We start from the raw sequence: 17,949 nt of genomic DNA on the forward strand, positions 1-17,949 counted from the left end.
TGCAGAGGGATGGAGAGCCAATCGGTGATGAGGGGTTCTTGTTTGGAAGAAAAGAAAGAGGAAGATAAGTGTGAACCAAAAAAAGACAAGGCAAAGACAAAAGACAAGTTGTTTAGTCTATTATATTATACAGCCATATATATATATATATATATATATATATAAAAAATGCATTATAAGCCTCAAACAATACCCCATGACGACATTGTGACAGAAGGCTGTTTGAATTCTTTGCTAAATTATATATTTGTGGGGGAAAAAAGCCCTTTGTTCAATACTTTGGCACCTTTGGCACTAATTACAGCCTCAGGTCCTTTTGTGTTTAATGCTACAAGCTGGACACACCAGTTTTTGGCAGTTTCTCCCCTTCCTCTGTGCAGAACCTCTCAAGTCCTTCAAGGGCCTTTTTTGCAAACTCCAGGGGGCCGTCATGTGCCTCCACCACACAGGGCTGATGGTGGAGTGCTGCAGAGATGGTTGTTCTTCTCCTCTCTGCACAGAGACATGGTGGAGATCTGTCAGACTGACCCTCGGGTTCTTGGTCACCTGACTAAGGCCCTTCTTCTGCGATTGCCCAGCTCTAGAAGAGTCTTGGTGGTTCCAATTTTTTTACCTTTTACGGATGATGGAGTCCACTGTGCTCAGAGGAACCTTGCCCAGATCTGTGCCTTGATACAATCCTGTCTCGGAGGTCAACAGACAATATCTTGGACTTTATGGCTTGGTTTGTGCTCTGAAATCACTTTTAACTGTGAGACCTTTTATAGACCAGTGTGTTTGTCCAAATCAGGCCCAGGCACCTGAATTCCCCACAGGTGGACTCCACTCAAGTAGTAGAAATTGCAAAAGAAACTGCAAAGAACTCCAACAGCCTTCATTTAAGTTGTCATTATGTGGTATTGTTTGTAGATTTTTTAGGCAAATGATGAATTTAATCCTTTTTGGAATAAGCCTGTAACGTTACATAATGTGTCGTGCTGTGAAGACATTCGTACTGCGCTGTAGAAGAAAGAAAAACTAAAGCTTGTATTAGAATGAACATGTACTGTATCTGCTCTCAAATGTTGCGAAGTAAAAGTAGAACATATCCACTGCAAAATGTACTTAGATGCCTACAAATTCAACTCCCATGACTGCATATGCTCCCATGGTAACTCGGAAACACAATTTAAAAGCACTATGGTCTCGTGGTCTGGGCAGATACAATAAACCCACCAAAACAAGTCCGTCAATTTTGACCAAGTGCCTCTCCAACCACTGCAAACAAACACAGCACATTCACCCAGGCAGGATGCGAAATGCCCAAGGACGACAATATGAACGCAGTAGAGCTGGAGTCAAAACACTGACCTTTAGATACAAAACAGGAGCTATAATAAAGCAGTGGTTTTCACGTTGATTCCCCTGGAAGGACGGGTCAAATGCAGTAGAACATTTGTGTACTGCATCACTGTTACTATCAATTATAAATGGTGCCTTTTAACATGGGGAAAATAAAAACCAGAGCTTCACCATTAAATAATTTATTGAAATGACCCAACAACAGTGAAATAACAGCTCCCTCCACACAAAGGAAAAGGTGTTTTGAATTGATTCCCTTATAGCATGACCTCAATTTGTAATTTGTCATACATTTCCTGCAAGAACTGCAATCCAGCCGACATTCTTTGTTCCGTTTCCCCGGGAGACCGCTGTTAATTTCACAACTTTTATCAAACCAGACCATGATTGCCCTTGTATTTGCATAGAGCGGTGAACCAAATGCAGGTTTGTGGGTCAAACAGTCTCAGGTGGAGACGCTCTTCCTTTCCCCAATTTTCACCACTCGTCTGTTGCCACATTTAGGTGAGGTTTGGGGCCCCCAATTAAACTCCAGCTCTGGTTCAGACTTGTAGAAAATGTCATTTTGTTTTCGGGTGGAGAATTTGCATCTTTATTGGAAATTCCACAGTCTAGCATTAAATATATTAGTCATGGATTTATTTCCTTATGGTTGAAAATATCTCCATAGAGACGAATAATGGCTGCTTAACCACTAAAGTTATTCATGCAAAAGGGAACGCAGGGTTTTGTGTCCAACGTGTTTTACAGTTTTTACAATGTAATCAAGCTCAACAGCTTTTAATCTTATATCTAGTAAATGTATCAGTGATAGATTATTTGTATCTTACTGCAAAACATTTTTCCACAAGGCAGCCACCCTCTCATGATTAATGATCCTGATTAATCAACGAAGATATGAGCAAAACTATAAAGGTCATCTTATTTCATGTTGTAATGATATTAAAAAAGAGGAAAACACCTTTTCTTTGTGTCATTTAAACACCAAGAAACCCACTGCTGATGCTCTAAATGAAAACGTTGAATGACAATGTTCTCGAACCAAAATCGTGGTCGACATTGATCATTTTTCCTTTAAAACTTGAAAGACAGAATTTTGAACTTTGCAGCAACTGTTCATTGAGCACGCATTTCAATGTCTTTACTGATAGGCCAGCGGCACGATGACGTCTCCGTACATGCAGTCCTCCTCCAAAGCCAGGTTATATTTGCTCCCACTTCCACCTTTGTAGGCACTTGTTACAATCCTGGCCCAGCCACTCTCGCCCTTCAGGGACAAGAAGCAGAAAGAGCGTGTCACTTGGGTTAGAAATGTATGCACCGCTCTAAAAGGCGCTGAGGCAGAAGTTCCAGCTCACCCAAGGCTCGCCCCAGGAGTTTCGGAGGATCCAGTACTGCGTGCCGTTCTCCACGCCCCAGCCGGCCACTGACACAATGTGGTTTATGGACGGGCGGGTCACGTGTTCAGAGTACAGGCCGCCGCTGTACGCTTCAAACATTTCAGTGGCCATAATTCCACAGCTAAAAGAAAGAAGTTGAATTAAGATGTGGAAATACAATTACACGTTAACAGTATTCTATTAAAGGTTCAAGCCCAGCCATTACATTTTAGAACAGTATTTTAATAAGCTTTGAAGGTTAAATTATGCATTACTTTTGTTATTGACCTTTAAAGTACCTTTACTCTGGCATCTCATGTTTTTCAACTTAAAATATTGCTTTAGTCTATATCACACCATCAGTAAGGCGTCAGTACGGAGTTAGAAGCGCAGATCCGCTGTTTAGAGGAGCTTAAGTCCAGTTATAGTTCGGTTTTAGCGCGAGGGCTACCGGACCGTGCTGCAGGGCGTAGCATTAGCATTAGCAGTAGCAGTAAGGCCGAGCTCAGCCCCTCAGCGTCTACCGTGCAGCCGGGACTAGACCAGGAACCATTTTGTGACAGTTCGGAGGGGACAAGGCGCTAAACGCCGAACCTCAGAGCGCCGTGAGCTTCATGTCTATAATAGGTTTTCTCCCCTCAGCGATCACACGCCCGCTGAACACACGAGAGAAACTCTTGTAATCGGGAGTTCTATTGTTAGAGACGTGAAGCTGCCAGCTGCTAGCGTTAGGTGTTACCCGGGGGCCAGAATGGGTGACATCGAAGGAAACCTAAGGATCTTAAAGCGGAGCAGGACCCGTTTCCGGCGAGTCGTGGTTCACGCAGGCGGTAACGACGCCCGGCGGAGACAATCAGAGGTGCTCAAAGTTCAAGTAGCCGCGGTGTGTGACCTAGCGAAGTCGATGTCAGACACTAATATTTTCTGGTCCCCTGCCCAATCGGATCAATGCTGAATTGTACAGCCGTCTCTCAGCATTCAACAACTGGTTATCCAGATGGTGCCCTCAAAACAACGTTGTCTTTATTGATAACTGGAGTGCGTTTTGGGGAAAGCCCGGGCTCATACGCAGGGATGGCATCCATCCGACTTCGGAGGGTACATCCCTATTAGTTCGGAATTTGACCGATAGTCTTAGTCGTGTTAAGTGACCATCTAGGGATGAGCCCCAGGTGCAGAGCAGCAGTTCAAGACGCTCCTCTGTCGCTGAACTCTCGCCCGTTCTGTTACATGTGAAGTGTTCAAATTCAAGACAGAGACTGTGTGTGTCCCTCGTGTCCCTCGTACAAATAATGCCAAAAAGTCACATCTCAGAAAAAATATTTCAGGCGTCAGACCAAATAACTTAAGGAAAATAACAATCACAAATGACACAAATACACAAATGAACACGTAAAATGTGGACTGCTAAACATTAGAGCAATTTCCTCCAAATCGCTCTTAATGAATTAATTAGTGACTATAACATAGATCTTCTAGCTCTAACTGAAACGTGGCTTCAACAAGACGACTACGTCAGACTAAATGAGTCCACCCCACCCAGCCATGTTAACTTTCAGACTGCCAGGAGCACAGGCCGAGGTGGTGGTGTGGCAGTGATCTCCCACTCAAGCCTACTCATGAGCCCTAAAACTAACAATGCATTTCACTCATTTGAAATCCTTATGCTGTCGATCACATGTCCAAATATGAAAAACCAAAAAGGAATTTTGTTCATAGTTATCTACCGACCTCCTGGTCCCTACTCAGAGTTTTTAACAGAGTTTTCTGACTTTATATCAAACTTAGTGTTAGCCTGGGATAAAATAGTTATAGTTGGAGACTTTAATATCCACGTGAACATGAGTGATGACGCTCTCAGTAATGCCTTCAGCGCCTTGTTAGACAGCATTGGTTTCACTCAGAATGTAAATAAACAAATTCACACCCATAAGAAGACTCTGGATCTTGTCCTAACGTATGGAACAGAGATTAGTGACCTCATTGTCCTCCCTCAAAACCCTATATTGTCAGATCATTTCCTAATTACCTTTCAGTTTATTCTTAAAGATCATCCAGTCCCACAAAATAGTTATAATGAAAAGGACAATATCTGAAAAATCTCTCAAAATTCAAAGAAATAATAGAGCCAATATTAAGTGACATGTCATCCTGCTGAGAACAGCTTTAGTCCCAGTTTAAGTGATCAATGTGTCGACTTGACCATGAATTCTCTGAAGTCTTCTCTTGACGTTGTCGCGCCGTTAAAACAGAAGGTCATTAGGCCAAAGCGCGCCTCCCCATGGTACAACCAAGAACTGCGTTCACATAAACAAAGAGTTAGAAAGTTAGAGGGATTATTTCGTCGCTCTCACACCGAAGAATCCCTAAAAGCATGGAAAAGTTTCCTGCTGTCCTATAAGCAGGCTCTGCGTAAGGCCCAAACCAGATATTATTCAAATCTAATAGAAGTCAACAAAAGTAACACTAAATTCCTTTTCAGCACTGTAGCTAGGCTAACAAACTGTCACAGTGCAGTAGAGCCCTCAATCCCAGCTACACTTAGCTCTGATGATTTCCTCCTATTTTTTAACAATAAAATAAAAACAATCAGAGATAAATTAGATGAAATTACCCCCGCTATTAGCCCTGAACTAGCCCAAGCTGTAAATCTAACGTCCCATATAAATCCACCTGTAAACTTAGAAAGGTTCACAGCTGTTGATCAAGCAGAGATAACTTCAGCCATTATGTCCTCTAAAAGCTCAACTTGTGTCCTAGACCCCATTCCAAGCTCCTCAAAGACATTCTCCCCCTAATTATAGACCCTATTCTTAATATAATAAATACTTCACTCCAAAGTGGCTATGTTCCACAGTCCTTCAAACATGACGTCATTAAACCTCTTCTGAAAAAGCCTAATCTAGATCCCGATCTATTGGTAAACTACAGACCCATTTCAAATCTTCCCTTCGTCTCTAAAATCCTTGAAAAAGTTGTAGTAAAACAGCTTTGTCGCCACCTGCAGGACAATAACTTATTTGAAGTTTTCCAGTCAGGGTTCAGAGCCCACCACAGCACTGAAACTGCACTAGTTAAAGTCACAAATGATTTGTTATTAGCCGCTGACGATGGACTGGTCTCAATCCTGGTTCTGTTGGACCTCAGCGCAGCGTTTGACACCATTGACCACAACATTCTACTGCAGAGGTTAGAATGTGATGTAGGTGTTGGAGTAACAGCCCTCAGCTGGTTTAATTCCTATTTATCTGATAGGTTCCAATTTGTTAATGTAAACAAGAGCTCCTCACCAAGCTCTAAAGTAATTTACGGTGTGCCACAGGGTTCGGTACTCGGTCCAATTCTGTTTACTCTTTATATGCTGCCATTAGGCAACATTATCAGAAAGCATGACATTAACTTCCACTGCTATGCAGATGACACTCAGCTGTATTTATCAATGAAACCTGATCAGAGCGATCAAGTAGACAGACTTAGTACTTGTGTGAAGGAGATAAAAACCTGGATGACACTTAACTACCTGCTTCTTAACCCTGAAAAAACCAAGGTCATTGTGCTTGGCCCTAAGCATCTACGAGACTCTCTATCTGAGCAGATAGTCACACTGGACAATGTCAGTGTAGCCTCCAGTTCTACTGTAAGAAACCTTGGAGTCTTATTTGACCAGGAGCTCTCATTTAAAGCTCATATAAATCAAGCTTGTAAAACAGCCTATTTCCATTTGCGCAACAAGAGCCAAAATCAGAAGAATCCTGCCTAAAAGTGAAGCTGAAAAACGTATCCATGCATTTGTAACGACTAGATTAGACTACTGTAACTCCCTGCTTGCAGCGTGTCCTAAAAGCCCCATAAAAAGCTTTCAACTGGTTCAAAATGCAGCAGCAAGATTACTAACAGGAACAAAAAGAAGAGAGCACATTACGACAGTGCTGAAGTCTCTTCACTGGCTCCCCGTCGAGTCTAGAATTAAATTCAAAATTCTACTCTTGACCTACAAAGCCATAAATGACATGGCCCCATCCTACCTCAAAGATCCTATAGAACCATATCATCCAAACAGAGCTCTTCGCTCTCAGAATGCCGGCCTTCTGGTGGTGCCAAGAGTCTCTAAAAGTACTGTAGGAGGTAGAGCGTTTAGCTACCAAGCTCCTGTGTTATGGAATCAGCTCCCGACCCATGTTAAATATGCTGACAGTCTCTTCATTCAAGTCCAGGCTTAAAACGTTCCTCTTCGAAATCGCTTATGGTCAGAGTAGTTAGGAACAGAAACATAAACCCACAGCTTTAGCTACGCTGCCCTAGGAGTAACTATGCTGGGGGAAGTATTACAGCTTGAGCACTATCCTCTTCTTCTTCTGACTACTTATGCAATATTTATTTATAACAATATTTATTTTTTGATTCCACTTGCAAACTGTTCACCGCCTTCTTTTTCTTTCTCTCACTCCTGAGGACCTGTGGACCCAGATGTCCCTCTCCTGGTGAAGTGGTCCCTCCCTCATCTGCCTGAAGAGTGGGTCCAGCTCGCCTCAGTCGGTCCCTCATCTGCCTGAAGAGTGGGTCCAGTTCGCCTCAGTCGGTCCCTCATCTGCCTGAAGAGTGGGTCCAGTTCGCCTCAGTCGGTCCCTCATCTGCCTGAAGAGTGGGTCCAGCTCCAGTCTCCTCGTGTCCGTCTGTCCGTCAGTGAGAGTCGGATCTCTCCTTCACTGGAACTCCTCCAGGTTTCTACGCTTTTTTCCCAAAGAGTTTTTTTTTTTTTTTTGTAGTTTTTCCTGGCCGAGAAAGAGAGTCTAAGGACAGAGGACCCTGGGACATCGTCCCTCGCCACCACAGACATTGTCTGACTCCATCGCCACCACAGACATTGTTGATTCATTTCTCCCTGTGGCCCTCAGAGGCAACTGTTGTTGTGATTTTGGGCCTTACAAAAATAAAATTGATTTGATTTGATTTAAGGCGTTCCCTCATCAGGATTTGTGTTTGCACTCCAACTACTGGCAGTGAAGGGAAGTGCACCTGCCTCAACATGCCAGCGTGTAAGAAAGCGACTTGACGGGGCCGACATGCTCAAAACGAGATTCATGGACAAAGATTGTGCAGATCATCTCTGGATGATGACATTTTGGCTGAATCCCAATTCTCAACCTGCACCTCCTCGACTCCTTTTCTGGGCCCTGACGGCGAGAGCCACAGCCAATGACAAAGCAGAGACCGCATGAATTTGGACAAATGGGATGTAGCCACAGTAAATCTCAAACCTGATTGGTCCTCTGGCCAGGATCTCAGCCATCATGTTGTGTCGGCCCCGGATTGGTCCGAAGTCGCCCACCCTCCACAGAGTGTAGTTGTGCACCTCACGGCACTGTCCAAAGGTGCTGCAGGTCCCACAGCGGGTGAAGGGCTGGCATTCTGAGCAGGTACGAGAATGTCAAACATGCATTGATTAAAAAGTAGAAAAGTGCACGAGTGGCCCTGGGGGGTTCTGGGAGCTTGGAGTTAGAAGTGGACGAGGCCTTAATAGGGGTCACATAGAAAACAGGGGGGGCCCCCCCAATACAATTTATGAGACACATCTTTTAAAATTATATATTTCCAAGAAAGAATCAGTATTTTGCATATTCAGTACTCACACATTGGCCCATACATAATTTAATGCATTTTCTCCATAATGTTAGAGTCCAGAGAGCACCATCCCATCAACTGTAACGCCACCGACTGTTTTTATGACAGTCTAATGTTTTGCGCCAATGGTTCTTTAGCAAGTCATACAATTGAAATGTACCCGGTATTAAATAAGGCCGGCTAACAGAATAAAACCCTCTCAGCCTTCAAACTAAGTACATCTGTACTTAACATCTTTTGCACTTTCAAACTCAATATTGGTCTATTATTTTATGTAAATTGCACTTTGAGAGCTGCAGAATAACCTTTACCGTTTATAAAAACACTTTACAGTTGTCTAAATGCGTCATGAAAACGAAACATTTCTCTTTTGTCCTAAGCTTCAGGATCTTTACATTATTATAATATAGGATTATAACTATAGTCCCAGATCTACAATCCTTTTAGAACAACATGGGTAAAAATGTCTGCTTCCTGTTTTATGCAACAATTAGAGGACTTCTCTCTCCATTGAATATTTAGTTTTTAAATTGCCATGGTTACAGTTCTAATTTCTCATTCTGAAACTCATAAATAAAGCAAAGTAAATGCAACAGTTTCCATGAATCTTAATCCAAGTAGAATTAAATAAAATGTTATTCCCAGTGTCCATATATTTTTAAATGTGCAGCTCCATGAGCAGATATTAACAGTGCAAAGCATTAAACTGCATATTATACAGTATTACTTCATACTGAGGCAGAGGGTTCAGGGCAAATACAAAGTAGTGGTCCAAACACTGCTGCAGTGCATAATGCTGTTACTTTCCTATAGAACATATAGAACAGTATAATAAAGCTCATGTGGTGGTCAAACAGGACCTTTGGCTTCTGTTGCTAAAGAACATGAAGAGAGTTTTAAAAAAGGGCAACAAACATTTCATAACATTTTTTAATAATAAACCAGCCTAATCTGAAAATATGTGACAAAGAGCTGCAACAGTTTATTGGAATAATTGTAAATAGATGACAATGAAAAATAATTGTCATTGGATTTTGAAGATAATTGTTAAACTGAATTATACTAACTCTAAAACACAAAAAGGAGGTTTATGACATTTATTAATTACCTTTTATTTAACTGGGTAAAAACACTTTTTTTCCATTTGTGAACATTTTCAAAAGAATAAATTATGTCAGAGCTTCATGAATGCACCATTTGGAAATATTGTAGTTGGTCTTCAGTCACTATTTCCAACTTTATTTGGTTAAAAAAAATAAATAGAAGTTAATAGAAAAATGAGTCCAGCCCTCCCAGCTCCCGTACCTTGATCGATCGCCTGGTAGTTGTTGCACGTCTCGTCGGGTACTCCGTGTTTATGGGCGTACTCCCAGACGGCGGCGTGGTCTCCTCCGTGACAGCCGCCGGCGTGCGAGCAGTCGATCACATGTTGCACCGACAGGTACGCGGACGGCCACACCCCTTTCCTCTTTATGTTGATGCGATCTTCAGAAATTAACACAAAAATAGACCGCCACCATGTCGTTTATTTCCACAAAAGTCGTTTCTAATGACGTGATGTCAGCGCGGCCCATCTGCTGGCTTGTCTTGGCCTTCATTTGCATACACTATTCTTGGTAAAACAGTCGCACTCATCCCTCAAGCGGCACCGCCGTCCAAATGGGCACGCTCCAAATTCATTAGTGTAAGTGGAATTGGGCGATTGGCTCACTAGACAAACTATTTCCAGAGTTGAATAACCCAGATAGTAATTTACATCGAGTTTAAAACTGCCTTTCAAGCTCGGAACTAATGTTTAACGTCATTGTGAACTAAAATATAACATTAAGAAGAACACGTTTTAAATTGATCACCTCGGATATGTGTTTAAGAGCAGTGCGTGTAATGGAGTCGTTTCAACTTTCTATCAGATGCAGCTTTACTTAAGGTTTATTGATCCACAAGGGAAATTCAGAGCAACTTAAAGCAGCTCCATCGCATAATAAAGGTCAAAATTACTTTAAAGACACGGCAAGCTTAAAGTGCTTGTGACAGATGTTCAGGTTTTTCTAATATTGTATAAATTAAATGTAGTCAAGAAACAGGAGTTCTAAAATCAGGTCCACAGATTGAAAGAGTCAAAACATCTTTTCTCTCCCCCCTTACACCAGCTTGTTTTTCTAATACATTACAATAGTTTCACATCAGTGTTCGTTTGTAAACTAAAGACCTGCATAAACTAAAGACCTGCATAAAAAGCAATCTCAAATTCGCACATTTGCCTGAGTTTAAACAAAGGCGTAAGGTTTTTCATTGTCAAATCATAACTATTCAGTAGATTAAAAAAGAAAACTTGGTACAAATATCTAAAGCGACTTGAAAAGTACCTCTTTGCCTGACCAGCCAGTCCCTTCTGCACTGTTCAAATGCAGAAGGGTCTGGAATGAGGCTGTCCAACCACAGCCAGAGTATGAACATAAACCAGATTAATACTTCTTCTGGAGCTCCTCAATCTTAAATTACAGGCTCTTCAGAAGTATTGATCCAGCATTGCATCTGTAAACACTGCTTAACCCACCGGCCATGGCACTGGTGCTGCCGTGGGCCCAGCAGGAGCCACAGAACTGGGGGATGTGCTGGTTCCTGGTGGCGCTGGCGTAGTTCATCCCATTCACGTTCCTCCAGTCCCAGGATTTGGGCAGCTCAGCCAGGTTCAGGATCTCGTGAGGGCGCGGTTCTGTCCTGGTCGAGGCAAGACAAGAAGGCAATGACAACACTTTTTGATATGTTAAAACCACTGATGTGTACATTTGACTTGCAGTTGGTAGACTCTTCCAGAAAGGTTACAGAGTCACAGTTACAGAGGGCACATTGTGACTCATAATGGCCAAACATTTAGTCAAGAAAGAATGACCCACTAATCAGTTCAATACTAAGTGTACATGCAAAGTAAGGGACATAAACATGACTCAAAGAACATTTTATTCGGTAAATTGGAATGAAATGTAGTGATTGACCAATTATCACTGTTGGGGGCAGTTGATTAGCAACGCCGGGCGCCATTTTTATGAAGGGGAAAACGATAGAGTTGTATATTCCTTTATTAGAATGCATTTGTGCAAACTACGATGGAAAGTGATGGACAACTTTGCTCTAGACAATAAATTCTCTAAAGATAATTGCAAACTAATGACCAACGAAGATGGATAAATGATAAAGGAAAAGTAATTTAAAAAAGGACTTAAAATGACTAACCTGAAGTCTTTTAGTCAGACTATCCATTTGTTCTCTCTAAAGCGCTGCTCACACTTGTTGGACGTGTGAAGACCATCACCGTGACATTTACCCACTGATAAATAACTTCAAATATGATAGTACTGCATTAAAAGTAAAAGTACTCTGCAATACCATTTCTAAATTCTGAGATCAACCTTACTTCCCATCGTTTAATTAACCCTCGTGTCATCTGCTAAAGATTTTCTACCATTTCCTGCTCCCTCTTGGCTCACAAACCCTCCTGGTAAAGACATTTCTCGCTTCACATTTCCATCCGTGACATCTGAGCAAAGGGAGAAGAACCTGGTCAACTCACTTCACCCCAAAGTCGTGTCTTCTGGGCAGCGGTTTGTAGCACGCCGAGTTCCATCTGTGCGTGTGTTTTCCTTCAGCTACAGTTAAAATCAATAAGGTAAAAATGACTAGCTTAGCCATGTTGGAGGACAACAAACAGCTCTGACTGCAGCTGGATGTGGTTGACAGGGTGAACAAAGGCCAGTGTCCCGGGCTAATTGGGTGCTATTGATTTCACCTGCACGAGCCTGTCAGACCTTTGTTTGGGGCGTTTGAGTGGGCGACGCCCGGCACCAGCGAAGTCTGCTTGATTCTGATTCAGATCAGAGGATTTTAAAAAGCAAATGGAAAAAATGGGACAATTATTCAGAACTTAATATGCTCAAATTTCTCTTTTTTTTCATGATGTCGCTACTTTATTTTCTACTTTTACCTTTTATTTCCTTATGTTCTCTCTGGTCTCTTTCTTTTTGTGTGTGTGTGTGTTGTTTCTTTCTGTTGTTTTTGTGTTATTGCTCTATTTTTCTTGTGCTATGTTCTAATAAAAAATAAAATGGCAAAAAATGTAAATAAATTAAAAAAGGGGATTTAACATTATAGGCTCAGTAGAGTGCATGTTTTCCAAGCAATAAAATCAACTGTAATTGAATAAATGTAGATTAAAGGTAGATAAGTTTATCATGAAATAGAAAGCAATAACAGAGAAAAGTAAGTTTTGTTCCTTCAAGTGCAGTTTGACAAATATATACAAAATAAAATTGCTGATGTTTTTGAACAAACTGGAGGTGAATTAAAAATATGTATTTGACTGAGATTTTAAAGTAATTGTTCCATAAATGTAAGAAAGAAAATGTTGTAACCAAAATTGTACATAATATTTGCTGCATAAAACTCTGACAAAAGGATTGAGTCAGTTTTAAATGTTATTATTTGCATTTATTTATTTAATATGGACATAGCATTGGACGAACCAGATGCAATGTTTTAAGTGTTATAGCTAAATAAATAAAGCTAATGTCTTAATTACTATTGACTCAATAGATATAAAATAAAAACAGAAATGATTTTGAACATCTTGTGTTTAAATAAAGTAGATTCACTTAAAAATAGTGTGAATGTTCTAATTTTACCTCATTTTTTTAAAGTTAAAACTTAAATCAGGCAAAAAGTCTTTCAGTACGATCCATCCAAATCTCGCTAGCGTCATGGTTACAAGATGTTTGTCTGTATCAATGACAAAATTGAAGACATCAAAGTCGTTTCTTCAGTTTCTCTTGACACAGAACGACATTGTGAGGGTTGATTTTCTCTATGGGAGAAACGTTTATTTTGAAGTTACAATGTCCTATATATAAATCTATAGATGAATGTTGGTTAAATGAAACAATAAAACATCTTTAGAGCAACAATGTGAAACAGTTTGGAGAAAAAGCTCAAAACCCGTTACATTTTGGTTCTAAATGAATGTCGAGTCTTTGAAGACGAGAGCTGTCGGTGCATGTTTCAGAGGAGCAAACAGAAGAGCAGATTATCCTCTGGCAGCCGACCAAACTGTGACCGAACTCTTGATTTAACACTTACAATCTGATTAAAGGCTGTTTGCTCTCAAAAAAAAACAGGCAGTGAAAATCTAATGTGGCTTTAATGGCAAATCCAGCAAGAACGAAATACGAGAGACAACGATTATATTGTTTCATCTGAGGTTGAGTTTGTGAGATGTGATTAATGAATATGATCAAAACATTCAGCACAGATTCCATTTACATGTTTGATTTTTCTCAAACTGAAAGAAAAGAGAGAATATATTAAAAAAAAACATAACACAAGACCAAAAAAAAGAACAAAAAAACTATTAAAAAGGGCGGGGCCAGAGAAAAATAATTGTCCCATTTTCTCCAGATGATTCTAAATGTGTCCAGGGTGAGTCAGTGTCAGTGATGATGTCGAGTCCTTAGGTCCAGTTTGTGTCCTCCCATTTTTTTGTGATGGTCATTTTCCTGGCCGCTAAAAGCATGTTCCATAAGTATCCATCTATAATGTCTATGGCAGGAGTTTTGAGGCCCAGGTACAGCAAGCACAGATTTCAACCACAATGCTATGAACATTTTAAACTTTTGAGTGTGAATGTAACAATTATTTAGTTGTGGGTCTTTGCTCAACATGGTGCGCTTTTGTAGTACGATAAGATTGGGTAAAAAAAGCATCCAACACATGGTTTTAAACACTGTTGTGCATTAGAAAAGAGATTGCCTGTTTATTTTCCACAGTAAATATAGATCTTGCTGAGGAATGGGCTGAGGTAGAACACTCCATTGTCATTTTCTTTGCGTATAATCATATAACAGGACTCAATCATACAAGATAATAAGACTCAGAGGACACAACAGCAGAAACTGTGGGATCGAACTGCCAATAAGACGCTCCACCAACTTCACTCATGTTAGAAGTGTAATTCAAACGCCTGAAACTCACTTCTTTATCGTAAGAACAAATACACTTAAGTCGCTTTATTATTATGTTTAGTAAAAATAACCAGTTTAACCAGGCTCCACACATACAGTGAGATTGCTGTTGCTATGATACAATCAGAGGCATTGCACATGAGGATGACCTGCACAACATCTTTGAGGTTAGAAAAGTCTATTAAAGCTGTTATTCCTGGAGCCATGAGTGGACCCACGTTCCACTTTGATTGTAAATTATGAAAAGATTATGGACACAGCATATATAAAAAAATATACATGCATCAAGTCTGTTAACCAGACGGTTGGCAGTTCAATTTACAGTTACCCACATTCAAGTGTCCTTCAATGTCCACTTTGAATGTCCTGAAGGAAGTAGATTTAGTCCAGATTCAAGCCCAATTCGAACAGGATTAGTTTTACCTCCGGTCCTCAGGTAACTAAAGGTAATGATTACGAAAATGTCGTCTGTATTTCTGGTCAAAACATCCATGACTGTAAAAATGTCCAAACATTCCTCCAAATTTTTGTATTGTATTTCAGCAAACTCAGAGGTCCTGAGGTAAATCTGGTCCTGTGCAGATGCTCATAACTGTGACAGGTTTGAGTCAGAGCAATTCAAAATGTCTCTACGGCCCATTTTTAACAAAAGCAATACTGTTAAGTCACTACCAACCATTTTGCATGAGGCTACCCCAAATAAATTGTCTGTTTGCTGTAACCCGAGTCAACATTTTTCATCTGGGTCGGTCGGTAGGCAAATTCTTATTTTTTTTACTTTGAAGTAAAAAAAAAAAGATCAAAATGTTGTCATTCCTTTATTTTGGTATCGAAGGCGAGCGGGGGGAACATGCGGGGGACATGGGCACCGCCATGTTTGTTGTGATGACGCTGCTGGGCGTGTTCCCAGAATGCATCTGCGTAAGTCATATTTCACACCCTGACAGAGGGTGACATTACTATGGAGATGTCAGTGGCGCCGACAGAAACACACCAACCTATTAAAGCAATTTGACTACGCGCGGTCTGTTTTGTTACAGACGGATGTGGAGGACTGAAAGTGAAGACGCACATGCGGTGCGTTATCAGTCCTTTGGGATTAAAGGCAGGTTTATCAGCGTGATAAAAATATTCAACACGGTGGTTCAGGAAAGACCGGTCGGCGATTGTGACGTTTTTTCAACAAAATGCTGACATTTTTTTCAGTCGGCTAGTTTCATAGCGGGTCGGTCGGGTTACGGCAAAAAGACATATTATTTTGCCTAGCCTTATAATATTTTTTTTACTATTAAAAAGTGAAAAAAAGCTAATAAACTGCTGCAAACATAACCTGGAAGTACAAGCCGTTGTCGTGGCAACCTAGGGCGGAGGACCGAGCCTTACGAACGCTAAAAACCAAGAAGAAATGCAAACAACATGAATTCAAGGAAATCGTCACATTCCAGTTTGTTTAGCTATTTCTGGAATAAAGTCTGAAAAAAGAAGAATATGACATTTTCTTATCACTGACATTTCTGATCCCGTCCGAACGTCGTCAAGCAATATTTCAAATTCAGTTTTGCAGGCGTCCCCCCAAACTAATCCCATCCAAATAGGTATTTAGTTCCCGTTTTGATCCCAGTTCAGTTTCAGTTTTGCTGTGGTGAAGTATTGCCCTCTTAACGTGTATTTTTCTGTCACTTATAACTCAAAGTGGGAAGACGTCAGAACTGTGACATTGGAAAAGTGAGAAAAGTACTACTACTTCTGACCTTGCATCATTGTGAAGTGGCGATTGTACCACACGCTTTACATCTGCTTTGACAGTATCACATCTTTCACTTTAACCCATTTATAATCCTGTTTTCTCATTGGCTCTGACGATGGTGAAAAGTCTGGATCTGAGCGCGCCACTGCAAACACAGCACAATGCTAATTGAGCTGGTGCTACGGTTCCCATCTGCAGGAATAGAAAGTCATATTTAATACGTTGATTAAAGTCTAATCCCTCCATGTGAGTCGGAGATGGAAGCCATTTTGCTGTAATGGAGACTATTAATATTTAGATATGAAAAAGAAAGCCGAGCCTGGGCCAGCAATCAGATGGAGGATGGTAAATGATATGTAAGTGTCCCAATGAGCAATGAAACCAACGCTGCAATGCAAATCACTCTGAATCCTGTCTAATTAAGCTTTTTTTCCTTCCACTAAATATAGATGTTTGTTTTTCTAATCATTTTTCTCTATTATTGAGCCGACACGCGCTCAGCTGTGAAAAATGCACCGGCTTTTGAGCCACACAGGAATAGCTCATTTTACAACATAAATTAAAGCTGCATTAGCCCAGGAATGTCTTCCTAATTCATAAACAAGATTTCATATTTCCTTTTCTTTTTCTTCATTACGTTATAATGTGAGAAAAGGTCCTCCATATTCTCCCTTATTGTTATTATTTTTTTAATCCTTGATAATATGTAAGCTTATATCTATGTTTTCATATTCTTTTTCATTTGTTATATATAATTTTTCTGTTGCTGTTACTAAAATATTTATTACATAGTTTACTGTCTCCACATGAATTAATTTAGAATATTTTGTACTCTTTTGTTTGTTTTTTTGTTGCGTTATTTATTTTTGTGTATTTTTTTATTGAACCATGTATTCTTTCTATTGACAATTTTGTTATAACTTAATTGTATTTATTTTTTATCACAAAAAAATCCTACCATTAAGAGTATATATTTACAGTATGACGCAATTATCTAAAAAATAAAAAAAAGTGAGTGTTTTAGCAGTTTACACACAGAAGACACAGAAACAGTCCAAGATGTTAAAGATACACCATGATTTTAGGTGTATTCTCCTTTCCTGCATGTGTCTCCTCTGTTATTCTGCCTTAGTGTCCAGTGTGGCCCCTCAGCCTTGACCTCAGCCTGGACCGCGCTGTGATGAGACGCAGTGGTCAGTGGTCAGTGGTCAGCGCCTGCAGCAGAAACGCCTCACAAAGAGTCTCAGCGTTACATATTCACTGTAACACGATTCTCCAAGAGCCAAAAGCATAATAAATGGTTCTGTTTTGTTAATAACACACACATGTTCAGTCCAATAAAATGCATTTGTAGAGTTTCAAAATAAATGTTAGTAAATGTTTTGCATAATGTGATGTTTTATCCAGTGAAACAATGTGAGCATTAAACCAGGACTAAACCAGGACTAGAACAGGACCAAACCAAGTCTTCATCTGGACTGAACTGGGCTCAAATCTGGACCCAACAAGGACATCCAGTATGTTTTTGCCAACTTCAGGATCTCCTTGTTTGCAGCTGAGGGAGACGGTATTTTTTCCAGACTTTTTCCAGGTTTGATGGTGATTTTGGGGCCTTTCCATGTACGGTATACGGTATATCACATTTATATATCCGATGAGCTTCAGATATGAGGACGAGCACTCTGCCGGGGTTGGCAGTTTGAGTCCAGTCACGTGGCCCCTGCTCTGCTGAAAGATGGGTCAAATGTACAGAGCAAATTTCCCTAGGGTTTTGTGGGGTCAATATACAATGCCTTGAACTTAGCCATGATCTTTATCGTGAGTTGTTGCCAGATGTATTGGTAAGTCA

At 40.5% G+C, this 17,949-nt stretch overlaps 1 protein-coding gene across 1 annotated transcript; it reads right to left on the reverse strand.

The window, feature by feature from the left end:
• Positions 1 to 2,470: 2,470 nt before the first annotated feature.
• On the reverse strand, positions 2,471 to 12,032 carry LOC140346660 (cathepsin Z-like). Its single transcript, XM_072432828.1, has 6 exons — positions 11,914 to 12,032; positions 10,900 to 11,063; positions 9,648 to 9,827; positions 7,979 to 8,129; positions 2,700 to 2,862; positions 2,471 to 2,608 (listed from the first exon to the last, which is right to left on the reverse strand). The coding sequence occupies exons 1-6, from the start codon at positions 12,030 to 12,032 to the stop codon at positions 2,483 to 2,485; spliced, it is 903 nt and encodes a 300-aa protein (XP_072288929.1). The 3' UTR covers positions 2,471 to 2,482.
• Between the last annotated feature and the right edge of the window lie 5,917 nt (positions 12,033 to 17,949).

The sequence above is a fragment of the Eucyclogobius newberryi genome, unplaced genomic scaffold, assembly GCF_026437365.1.
Source record: "Eucyclogobius newberryi isolate DKJ021-1_F unplaced genomic scaffold, fEucNew1.0.hap1 SCAF_11, whole genome shotgun sequence".
In the NCBI taxonomy this organism is placed as follows: domain Eukaryota; kingdom Metazoa; phylum Chordata; class Actinopteri; order Gobiiformes; family Gobiidae; genus Eucyclogobius; species Eucyclogobius newberryi.